Consider the following 12,371-nt stretch of genomic DNA (forward strand, 5'->3'; position numbering starts at 1 on the left):
TAAGTTTGATCAGGGTATGAAAACGAACCCTCTTCCCGTCGCAAGTGAGCAACACTCTATCGTTGGGGGTGAGCGGCTTCCCGTCCTTAGTCCACGAGACCTTTGGCACGGGATTGCCTGTGAACGGCACGCTCATGACGAGCGGCTGGCCCTCTTCACCGGAAATGTCTCGCAGACCGTGTATCAGCTGCGGACGTTCTTGAGGGCTGGAGCTGTCCTCGCGACCTGATAGCAAGCAACCGTAATGCTTAAGGAATTTACCCAATTAATTTTTGATTATCACTTGTAACTTTGAGCCTAGCGGACGCACGTAAAAATTTTTATATCCTCTAAAATTAAGAAGAAAATTAATGAATGCCAATAATTTCGCTTCATCGAATAACCAAGTATCTGGCGGTGACCAGAAAAAGATATGCTTAGATTGCTGCCTGGACTCCAGACTGACATCACTCACCGGAGACAGAGACGGGCGCACTGGAGGTCATCTCGCCTTTATCATTAGACGCGATCACTGAGTAGACCCCGGCGTCGCTCGGGGACACCGAGGACAATAGCAGCGCGTGTGTGCCGTCCGGCTGAGACACCACGCGGACCGACTGACCGTCAGGAATCAGTTCCTTGCCGTCGCGAGTCCTGGATAGGATTGTTCAGTGGTTTACTAAACGTTTCAAATCATGTTCCAATGGATAGTTTCTGGGCTTTACCATTTAATAGAAGGCGGCGGGTGACCCAGCACCTTCACCTCCAGCTTGACAGGGAAACCTTCAATAACCTTAGCCGGCTGTAGCTCTGCGATGAAAGCCGGCTTACGTTCCTTCTGACCCACCTATAGTTAATCGGGAATTAGAATATATTTTTTTGTCCATTCAATGGTACATGGTAAGATTTTGTGATAATAATATAAATTATATTATATTTAGCGGAAGATTGTTGAAACTATTATGAACACGAACTTCGATCTGAGCTTTGGACTCCGCCTCGCCCAGCTTGTTAGTGAGCACCAGAGAGTACACGCCGGCGTCCTCGGGCCTGGCGCTGTCGATGCTGAGGCCGATGACTCCTCCCGGACTGTTGATGAAGTTCACGGCCTGACTGGGTCGCAGGGGGATACCTGTATATATAAACAGGTACAGGATACAAAAAAGATATTTTTTAGTCACAGTTTCACTTCTTACGTCTTATTCATTTCCTTTTAAAAGCGGCAATAAAAGATTTAGTATCGGTACTGATGGAAGTTTGTTCCATTAGTTGAGAACTTGTTCTTTTTGGTATGGAATTAGCTGAGAGAACAAAGACGACGCGACTTACCATCCTTGAACCATTTCACCTCTGGGGCGGGGAAGGCCATCACACGAGCCTGCATCTTCAGCGGCTGACCCACTACGACCTTAGTATCTTCCAGCTCCTCGCTAAATGAAGGTTTGCGTGGAGTTGCTGTTAATGCAAATAATAACTATTTATTATGAAAAAAAAACATTTCGTGGCTATTATGAGATTCTCTAACTCTGTATATGTACATTTCGTAAATTATAGGAGTGATATAAATATGTCATGATAAAAGTTTCAGGCATTAAACTATTAGAGACAGCCCTCAGAGGATGTTTTTTATTAAATTTACTTCTCCCGGACACTGGACTCGTCTCCCTGGTAACCGGTAACGCATATAAAAACAAACTCACGATTGACGGCGACCGCGCACAGAGCCATGTGCTCGCCGCTGGGGTTGGTGATGATCAACTTGTAAGCGCCGCAGTCCGCAGGAGTGGCTCGATCGATGTAGAGCTTGACGGTGCCGTCGGGTTGGCTGCTCTGCTGCACGTGGCTGTCCGACGGAGACAGCTCCACTCCGTCCTTGAGCCTGACAAGACGGACGACTTTTAGAACCAAATTCAACGTATTGACCACCATCTGCTAAGTGCACGACGGCTCCGCTGTCGACCCTGCGGCAGAGCTGGTACATGGGCACACGCGTCTGTGAGCAATATTTCCATTTCTCGTCGTGAGGCGACCGGAGTTCATTGACATTCCATCGCCCGCTCTACACCAGAGTGGGGGAATAAGTTTTCAACTCTTATATTCCTTCAAGTCAATTGAAGTGTATCCGCCTGATAAGTGTTCGAAAAAAATCCGTCTTATCTTTAACAAATTCAGGTTTTGATAAATTATTGTATAGGCTAGTATATGTCAACAAATGACAGCATCCTACCATTTAGCTTTCGGTATGGGGCTGCCGTCGACCTTGACCTTCAACTCCAGCGGCTCTCCCTCGTCCACCTCCTTCTGCCGGTCCAGTTTGTGTGAGAATCCCGGAGGAATTTGAGCTAGCGAGATAGCGGCCGAGCACTCCGCTGAGCCGGACACACTGCTGGCCACCACCGTGTACTGAAGGTAACAAACACCATACAAAACTGATCTAGATTTTGTAAAGACAGATTTTTTTTATATTTAATACAAATGCTGTTTTAGCGTTCGAAACTGTTTATTGCCCCATAAAGATTCGTTAAAAGCATACTTCTTGTCAACTCAAGGTATATAAACCAATATAAAATTGATACGTAAATCAGGAAACATATTTGTCTAAGACAGCACCACACTTTCATCATCAGTCCGTGGCCCGGTGGTACGTACAGTTCCAGCGTCCTGGGCGCCGAAGTGCTTAATCTCCAGCTCGCTGTCCACCTGTCCGCCGACCTCCGTGTTGACGGTGTGCCGGTCGTCGTTCTCCACGGGCTTCCCCTCCAGGTACCACTTGACGTCGGGCTTGGGCACGCCGTCACAGCGGACCCTCAATGTGCAGTCTTCGTAGTCCTTTACGATCTGCTTCTGCAGAGGCTTCACGAACGTAGGCTTGTCCGCTGATTGACGTTAAAACAACAGTTGAACAGCGCTTGTAATCGATGCTTCATATTTTTACGAGTAATATTGACGAATTAACGTGTAAGTACGTGACGTTCCTCATTGTTATTACAGTAGACCAAACTAGTAACAGAATTATCTTTATTTACAAAAAACTCGAACCGAGAGAATCATTCATTATATGTTACGGAAGTTGTAATCCATGAAATCGAAATAAAAATCCTCAGTTTATTCTGAAGGCGCTTGTGATGGAAATTACAGAATGATTTGGAATTAGCCTTTAAAAAGTATTTCAATCGTCCTAAGCAGAATATCAAAGTAAAGCTTCAATTCGTTTAGTAGTACAAAAACCAAGACACTGGTTAACATTTCCAATGACGATTTCATACAGGAAATTCAAGTTTTAACCTGAAATAAAACAGCTTCGAAAAGGTTAGCTTGAAAATTTTAAGGTTTTAAAAGGTTCATATATATTTTATATAATATTCTTCTGTAATCTTTTGTCATGTGTCTGTTGAGTGTCTGTTGAGTGTGTATCACTCACTGTGCACATTGAGCTTAGCTTGCTGTGTGGTCTCGCCCAGGTCGTTGGTGGCGGTGACAGTGTAGGCGCCGGCCTGCTCCAGCCTCACGTCCTTCACCACCAGCTGGAAGCGCTCCTTCTCCCGATCTTCAAGGATTTCGTAGTGCTCGGAAGGTTGGATTATGTAGCCATCTTTGCTCCTGATAAATAATTTAGATTTAAAAATTAAGCATGATTATGAACGAACAGATTTTTGCGTATAAAATCTAAGCCACACTCTGTGAACTCCCGGGGTTACAATGAAAGTATCTATATATGCCTTTCCACAAATAGTCTGATATTTATTTTGAAAATGTCAAGAAGACTACAACTCGTAGAGTACTGTTTGTTACGTCCTAGGTTTCTCACTGACCATTTGACTTCAGCCACGGGATTGGCCTTGATCTTAGTGATGAAGGTGACTTCTTCGAAGGGCACAGTGGTGATGTCTTTAAGGGGCTCTACTTCGGGGCGCAGAAGGATGTCTAGTCGCGCCGAGGACTCGCCCACACCGTACTGATTCTTGGCTGTGAGAGTGTAAGTGCCCGTATCTGTGTGGAGGCCTGGCGGAAGAATAAAGTTTAGGTAATTGTTTGATATTGAAAATAGGAAATTCGTTGCTTCGCGTCCTATAAAATTGTGATTTAATAAGTCAAAGTTGCGAGGGCTCAGAAAATTATAGTTTTACTAAATAGTTATAATCTTATTTTGTTCCAAGATCGATCAAATTCTTTTTAACATTATAATGTAAAGTGTTTATAAAATAAAACACAACGACGCTAGACCTTAGAGTGCAGACGTATTACTTGTCCTAGGATCTCTCTGTTTTGGACTTGAATGGAAATTGGATCATTAATCAACAGAGAATGAGGTTAGGAATGTCTTCTCATCATCATCAGCCTATCGGAGCCCACTGCTGAGCAAAGGCCTCTTCTCACATGGAGAAGGTTAGAGCATTAATCACCACGCTTGCTCAAGACGGGTTGGCGATTTCAATCTTATAATTTGAAATTATAAGACCAGGTTTCCTCACGATGTTTTCCTTCACCGTCTGTCAGTGGTGTCCAAAATACTCTTACAATTAGAGAGTACATATGACTCGGAAAAGATCACATTGGTTCTTGCCAGGTTTCGAACCCGCGCCCTCACGTATGAGAGGCGGGCCTTTAACCTCCAGGCCACCACGACTTCTAAGTTAACAATTTCTTACCACTGGGTAGATGAAGGCTAAAAGTGCACTCCTTGATGCCGTGGTCGAGTTCCTTGGTCTCCTGGTTCATAACCAGGGTTACATCAGGCTGGAGTTCATTTCCGTTGAGCGCCCACGACACGTGAGGTAAGGGGTCCGCTGTGCACACCGCGGTCAGCGTGGCCGGGGTGCGCTGCATCGCGCTTACAGCTTCCAGAGGTTTCGTGAAGATTGGCTTCCGAAGCTCGGCTACCGCTGTGGAAAAAGAGCATATTAAAAGCTATTATTGAACATTTAGGATAAAACTTTTAACTTTGTCTTTAAGAAATACGCCATAAAATTGAAATATTTATTTGTAAACCTAATAAGATCACAAATGAATATAGTAATAGAAAATATCATCTACAAATACGTACGTGATACGGACAGCTCTGCTTGCAGTGTCTCTTTACCCAAATCGTTGATAATTTCACACTGCCATTTACCGGCGTCCTTCATATCCACGGAGTCTATCTTTAGCTTGTAAAGATCTCCATCGTTGGAGACGTGGATCCTGTCATCAGGCTTAACTTCCTGTCCGTCATGAAGCCAGCGCAGGGTGGGCTTGGGAGTACCCGAGGCTTCCACGGTATAAACCAGAGGCAGAGATTCGTAAGTGTGTCCATCCTTCATGCTGCTGTTTTTTAATTTGGGGGGTGCTGAAAGAATTTCAAATTTAGAATCTTCTAATAAACCGGTTTTTAATGTCCTTAAATGTCTTTTTATAAAATTGTAATATTGTTTGGAAACCTACGTCTATGAAAGCCAATAATTCATTACATAATTTTTTAAAAGACCTTTTAAAAAAGACATTCAAGAAGTTTTAGCAAATATATTTACAACTTCAAGTTTAAAAAAACGATACTCTTTACCAAAGCTAGATATTGAAGCTGCTAAAAGAATTTAATAAAAATATGTACACTTTGTAGACCTGAAAACATGGCTATATATTTACAGCAGTTAGACAAAATATACACTTACCAGGTAAAGGAACTTGTGGTGTGTTGTGTGTGCGTGTGTATACGTACCGGGTTAAAATAGGAGACGAGGAGATAAGGGCGTCTACAAGAAGCTCAAAGGCAAAAACTATCCACACAAAACAGATTTTATAAATGTAAAGGTACCTTATAATTGTCGACGTTGTTTAGCATCTTCTGCGGAGTGTGACCCAAGGATTAGTATGCCAGAAGGGAATGTTATTACGCATGCGCGCTAAAACAGATATACAGTACAACATTAGTACATTTAAAGTAGCCGTTCAGTTAAGATAACTTATATTATCTGATGTTTTCAACCCACATGCATTAACAATCAAAAACTAAGTATTCGAAGGGAGAAAACAGGAGATATAGCTAAGCAACAATAGCAATTCTTTATATAAAACAAACAAAATGAAAACTTATTACGCCTCTAAACTGCGTAGCGTTACTTTATAATATATTATTTCAGCCGCGCGCGTCAGTGACTCTCTTTTCGTATTAGGTTTTATTGACTTGACTATTACCTTTTTTGTCTTCTTGATCAAGAATGTCATCTAAAATGCTCCTTTGTCTCTGGCTACGTCTTAGTAAGTCTTCTATTCCACTGTCTTCCTCTTCAACACTAAAAAGACTATTGTTAATCTTTTTCTTTCTTTCCACGGAGGACTCGGCGACATCCTTTGTTATATTATTAAGGTTTTTAGTGGGGCTTAATACGAGTTCTTCTATAATGCGATTCTTGACATCGTCTGTCTTATTCTGCACGGAACTGTTTTCATCAAATTCTTTCGATATGTGAATTATTTTCTCTGTGATATCGTTCTCAAAGACCTTTTGACTTCTTTCTTGTAGTATAATTGATTCCTCTTCACCTTCGTCTGTGAAGAAATCTTCCTTAAATGACGATTGACGCACGTATGAGTCTCTACTGAATACCTTTTTAGTTTCATCTATTTCGAAGATACATTTAGAAAGGTCCTCAATGGAAATTTCTCGCGAGAGCGAGTCGTTTTGCCAGCTCATATCATCTTCTGACATAGACATAATTGACAGAGTTCGGGCCCCAAATTGTCTGCCATGTCTAGAGTTGGTCTCCGCGTCAGAATCGGTCTGGGGTTCCTCGATTATCCCGTATGTGCCCCGTCTGATATGTTCCGGTATTGTATAATATCCGAGTTCGGAAAGATAGTAACTGTGACTAGCGATCTCTTCTACTTCTAATGAAGTCGTGTGCGGTTTATTCGGTCTCAAAACCTTTCTATCACATTCCTCATCATCATCATAATATACAGCGCTTGATGTCATTTTATGTAAAGTGCGCGTTTCGGCTGGACCTATCAGTTAAAATATTATTATCTGTATTAATATCTGAATTCGATAGTACTGAACATGCAATGATGTGGTATTTCTGTTTTAGATCGTACATCTGTCAGTCTACGTGAGAGTTAATAATATGGTCAATTAGAAACCGGAAGGAAAGGGATAAAGCCGAGTACTGACCTGTGACAACAGCGCCGTGAGAGCGGGTGCTGCTTACTTTAGATACTATAATTGAACCATCGTCGCCAGACTTGAATGTGGTTACTGTTTCGAAAACTCGCCCTAAACAACAAAACACACTTGGGATGTTAAATAAAACACGAGAGCATGCAACACTATGAAAACGTGAGTTTGCCTAAAAGCTGTTTGCTGATTGAAGCCCAAAGCGCATTTTATACCTTCGGTGTCAGCACTCAAGGGTTCTTCGTTTATACTTTCTTTTTTAACAGACTTGCGTTTGGGTGAAACGAGATCAGCTTCGATTTCCTTCTTTTCTACTAATTCTGGTTTAGTAACACCTCTTTCAACTTTGTCTGGTTCTTCAATTACATCTTCAACAATTGGCTGTTTTGATCTTTCGTTATGATTTTCGTCCCAAATAGATTTGTTCTCCGCTTCTTGCATTTCTGAAAAGGATTTCTTTGCTTTTCGTGGGATATTTTCCGGTTCATTTACCTCGGCCAATTTTACTTTTCCGTCGTTTTGTATGTCATCCCAAAAAGATTTTTCTTCAATGATTTCGGGTTCAGTAACAGATTTTTGTGATTTAACTGGAACGGGCCTGTCAACTTCTTCAATCACCACAGGTTTGACTTTAGTCTCACTTTCATTTGCTATCGTTTTCTCTTCAATCTTGTCTGGCTCAGTGAATGATTTCTGTGATTTTACTTTGACAGGCTTTTCAACATCTTCACAATTAACCGTTTTTACCTTAACATCAGTTTCATCAGCCAAAGATTTTTCTTCAATCGTTTCGGGTTCCGTATAGGATTTCTGGGATTTAAGGGAGATCGGTTTATCGATTTCCTCATTAACAACGGCCTTCACTTTTACTTCAGATCCATCATCCAAAGACTTCTCTTCCACTTCTTCAGCTATCGTTTTTTTCTTCCCAGCAGTTTTTTTCTTCTCAGTGTCCACGAAATCAATTTGTTGTTTTTGACATTGATTGTCCTCTTCCAATTCTCTTTCAAGAATATTTTCTTTCTTGAATCTCGAATGAACTTCTTTAGCTATTAAACATAATGAAAACATGGTAACAAAAATTATTTGTGCTTAGTATAAAAACCAAATGTGAAGTGATTCATAGTGTGGGGACACACGAGCATTCTAGTCCATTGAATGCCTCAAACATTAAATACTAAGTCTACCAACATCCTTAGAGGGGGCATACGTTTAGAACTAAACGTGCAATGCTGTCATCTACTCGTAAACTACACTACTACTAGATTATTCTGTCAAAATACACGTGTGATATTGTGTATGTCTAATACCTTACCAGTGTCGTGTGTAATGTTGCCGGAACTGTGATGCAAATTAAATTCTTACACCATTAATGTATTTTTATAAAACAACACCATCAATACAAGAAAAATATAAGTATTGTTCGTGATGGCATCGGATGCTAGTATTCATTATTTAAATCTCTAACTGATGTCTTGCTTGCCTCTACGCAGTACTTACTATGAACAGTGACAGTGCTCTTGCTGGACACACTGCCCATTTCATTTTCAGCCCTCACTTCGTATTCTCCTCCGTCCTCTTCTTTGACCAGAGTCACAGTGAGATGATAATTCTCTAACCTAAGGGGACGTTATCCAAATCGTATTTATATATTCACATGTAACATAATAGTGTTATTCAAGTCAGAAACTACCTCTTAGTATCCCGTTCAATCTTTATCCTAGCGTCCGTAGTGACTTCTTTGCCGTCCTTGAACCATTTAACTTTTGGTTCAGGACAACCCTCTACTTCGACTTCCATTTTCAAAGTCTGCCCAGCGTCCACAGTCATGTCGACCAAGCTTTTTGTAATACGGGGTTTTCCTAATGATGTAATGATACAATATTTAAAAAAGTTTCATCCCAAGGTAAAAAAATCTTAGGATAACCCTTTTTTCAACATTTATTTTGGGTGGTTATAAACAAAAAAATCGTATATCTAACTAAACACGTACTGTTGACGGTAAAGGTGGCCTGACAGGAGTTTTCCCCCAGGTCGTTGGTCACCTTGCAGGTGTAACGTCCGGACATTTCCGCGGACACCTCTTTAAGGATCAGCTTGTGACTGCTGCCGTTGTCGACGCGACTGTACACTGACTTCTTCTCTGTTATTTCCACATCTCCTAAGTACCTGAATATTATCAAGAAGATAAAAGTAGGTTAAAGCAATTTCACTTAGCGGTAGGTAGAAACGAAGCAAAGGTGATAAACGAACTATCCAAAAATTGTATTACTAATGGAAATAAAAATACAGGCAAAATATTAAATTTTGCTGTTCGTATGAGGAAGGAGGAAGGATTTCAAAAGAATATATTTACGCTTCGTTGGTTCGGTCATCGGATAGTGTTAACATACACTAATATTATATATGTATTTTTAAGGACCTCATCTATTTCAACCACTTTTCATATAAAAATATGAAAATATGTCAATAAATAGGAAAACTGTCAACCGAACTCGCTGATTCGGTTCCGGTTACTTATTTATTCAAATGACTTCGTCAGTTTTATTGTCCATGTATAATTTTACTAAGAATCATTTTCTGAATTGTTGGAACTCATACCATTGCACGCTGGGCTGCGGGAAGGCGTCTACATCCACAGTGAACTCCACGTTGACGTCCCCCTCGGCCGCCGTGAGGTCGCTCAGTCGCTTCGTGAACACGGGCCCGCGCCGCACGTTCACCGAACACGAGTCGCTCGTGCTGCCCAGCGTGTTGCGGACCTATGGTGACGGGGGAGAGGGGAGCGACGACGTATGTTATAAGTGAAACTGAATTTAATGAATTTTATAAAACACCCTGCGCTGTGCTGAGTAACCACGGGCCACGCACTCACACACACGCACAAGTGATCATCACATCTCACACGCCTATATTATGACTAATACTTAGCGATTCAAATATCTGTGAAGGCGTCATGGAATAGGACTTTCAATCACTCGGTGAACACGGACATTCTTTTGTCTCTGTTAAAATACGGATTTTAACAATATATGAGTGATATACCTCGCAGGAGTATTCTCCGCTATCCGCGCGGGCGGCGGACGAGATGACCAGAGAGTGAGCCTGGCCCTTGGATGACATCTTCACTGCGGTCGATTCCTTCAGCTCCACTTTATCTTTGTACCTGGCGGGCGACGGGAGATTATATTTGTGGATTTAACTACAATTCGCTTTAACCAAAATATTGTCCGCCGCTAAATGTAATTTAATGTATAATAAACGGAAAATATCCCTATCTGGGAACACTTTCAAGGGGTTGTCTTGCAGCACACCCCCAAGGGTTCTTAATTCTGATGATCTATATATTCCAGGTGTTCATCGTCGGCACAGCTTACCAGGTGACAGTGGGAGCAGGGTCGGCCTCAGTCTCCACGGTGAGCGTGACAGTTTCCTTCTCGTTACAGATCCGTTCTTCTCCAATCTTCTTAATGACCCGCGGCGGTGAGGACACGTGCCACTGCCAGAAGTCTGAACATTGGTTCACCTCGTTCCTGGGGAAGTTCAATGAGGGGTGGTACTTACTAAATCTTTTTTTTAATCTATTTTAACTTGATAGGACTTGACTGACATTGCACTATTGCAATAGTTTTTTTATAGTTTTTGTTGTCTTTCTAAGGTTCAATACCATGTAACACTCACGAAGTTCTCGTTATCAATCTAGTATGGATTAAAGTTGTATAAATCATATTTTTAGCCAGTCGGTGTTGAAATAAATGAGAAAAGATAGTAGATAACACTAACGTAGCAACAACAGAATAGGAGCCGGTGTCCGTGAGCTTGCAGTCGTTGATGATGATCTTGTACAGCTCTTCCGACTCCTTGACTATACGGACCCGCTCCGAGGACTTGATTTCGACGCCGTCCTTAAAGAACTTCAGTTCCGGGGCCGGAGTTCCTTCCACCTCGATGATAACTTCGTGAGTCGAACCCGCCTGCAAGGAGAGAAGCTTCATGTAAATAAACGAGGCTTCCAAGTATTGTCACATACTTATCGGTGTGATCGGTTACCATGCAGCTCTGGTTCTCGATCTTCTTCTTAATCCGGGGCGCGGCCTTGACCACGAGGTTGACGGTGGTGGTGTCCTCGCCCAGGTCGTTCTCGGCACTGATGTGGTACACGCCGGCGTCCGCTTCGCACACGTTTTTGATGACGAGGGACATGCTTTCATCGTCCTCGTGAAGGAACCTATAATTAGCACCAAAAACTTACAATCCACAAGATCAATAACGTCATCGTTTGAGTGTTGATCTCCACAATTCCCTGTCTTATGAACGAGTTGAACTGAGAGGTACATCGCAAGCCCTTTATATGAGTGTCGTAGCTAAGTAATATCTCCGCGTTCTAGCATTTCCGTATAAACCATATAATAAAATACTAGGGTTATCGATCACTGACTTGTGCCTGGCATCAGCTTCGACGACTTTCCCGTCATGTTTGAACACCACTGTCGGTTTAGGGTAGCCCTTGCAGACCAGTTCGAGTATAGCCGAGCCGCCGCTCGACACCACAGCCTCGCGGTGCTCGATCACCAGCTCAGGTTTCTGGGGTTCGCGGTGAAGGTAGTTCACTGCTCCTATTAATTAATTAAACGGCTGAATTAAAAGCGACCTCTTTCGTCTCGAATCATTTTCATTCCTTGTGTACCTATATACTGTACCTTTTATGTATACACTTTTAGAGACACTTTGGGTTTCGAATATTTCAAAAAATGATAGAGTCATATTAATTTTATTTATTGTATTATTTATTTCAAATAAATTTAAATGAAGTAATAGTATATATAAATGTTAATTTATATTATTTCATTCAATCATCTAATTATAAGAGAAAATAAAATAACACGATTGTCCATTACGACGGCCCGGTGAGAAGAGTTCTGTTTTCAAAATTTTTAAATAAAATCCTTGATAGGCTAAATTCAATACCACATAAATATATATTGATATCGGAGCCAATACCTTTTATTTACGTAAATAATAAATATGGATGGTTAAAGTTATCAAGAGTCCCTCGCACAACAATGAGTGTTGGTTGGTATAAATAGAAGCGAGGTACTGATTAAAAAGCGTGTTAGAAACATCGTCGCTCGAGCCGTTAGAAGGATCAGACCTCTAACTTCTTCCCAATAAAGGAATCGTCAAACCGTCCATGACGTCACCTTTAAAAGCTCGACAGACTGACGATAATCAACAATACAGG

General features: G+C 41.6%; 1 protein-coding gene across 7 annotated transcripts in view; it reads right to left on the minus strand.

The window, feature by feature from the left end:
- The window catches only part of LOC116778669 (obscurin), a 76,698-nt gene that overhangs the window by 9,922 nt on the left and 54,405 nt on the right, over positions 1 to 12,371 (minus strand). For 5 of the 7 annotated variants that reach the window (XM_061529591.1, XM_061529589.1, XM_061529590.1 and 2 more), the window contains 24 exons: positions 11,568 to 11,745; positions 11,180 to 11,357; positions 10,913 to 11,103; positions 10,507 to 10,662; positions 10,175 to 10,295; positions 9,731 to 9,891; positions 9,123 to 9,298; positions 8,823 to 8,991; positions 8,630 to 8,748; positions 7,345 to 8,178; positions 7,127 to 7,228; positions 6,151 to 6,960; positions 5,024 to 5,305; positions 4,629 to 4,862; positions 3,792 to 3,981; positions 3,401 to 3,579; positions 2,629 to 2,855; positions 2,207 to 2,382; positions 1,680 to 1,858; positions 1,309 to 1,434; positions 954 to 1,111; positions 705 to 826; positions 455 to 633; positions 29 to 225 (listed from right to left, as the gene is read on the minus strand). In XM_061529591.1, coding sequence (XP_061385575.1) covers positions 29 to 225; positions 455 to 633; positions 705 to 826; positions 954 to 1,111; positions 1,309 to 1,434; positions 1,680 to 1,858; positions 2,207 to 2,382; positions 2,629 to 2,855; positions 3,401 to 3,579; positions 3,792 to 3,981; positions 4,629 to 4,862; positions 5,024 to 5,305; positions 6,151 to 6,960; positions 7,127 to 7,228; positions 7,345 to 8,178; positions 8,630 to 8,748; positions 8,823 to 8,991; positions 9,123 to 9,298; positions 9,731 to 9,891; positions 10,175 to 10,295; positions 10,507 to 10,662; positions 10,913 to 11,103; positions 11,180 to 11,357; positions 11,568 to 11,745 — 5,444 coding nt within the window. The remainder of the gene's footprint in view (positions 1 to 28; positions 226 to 454; positions 634 to 704; positions 827 to 953; positions 1,112 to 1,308; positions 1,435 to 1,679; positions 1,859 to 2,206; positions 2,383 to 2,628; positions 2,856 to 3,400; positions 3,580 to 3,791; positions 3,982 to 4,628; positions 4,863 to 5,023; positions 5,306 to 6,150; positions 6,961 to 7,126; positions 7,229 to 7,344; positions 8,179 to 8,629; positions 8,749 to 8,822; positions 8,992 to 9,122; positions 9,299 to 9,730; positions 9,892 to 10,174; positions 10,296 to 10,506; positions 10,663 to 10,912; positions 11,104 to 11,179; positions 11,358 to 11,567; positions 11,746 to 12,371) is intronic. The other 2 variants (XM_061529587.1, XM_061529588.1) reach the window with 2 other exon arrangements.

The sequence above is a fragment of the Danaus plexippus genome, chromosome 6 (assembly GCF_018135715.1).
Source record: "Danaus plexippus chromosome 6, MEX_DaPlex, whole genome shotgun sequence".
NCBI classification, from domain to species: Eukaryota; Metazoa; Arthropoda; class Insecta; order Lepidoptera; family Nymphalidae; genus Danaus; species Danaus plexippus.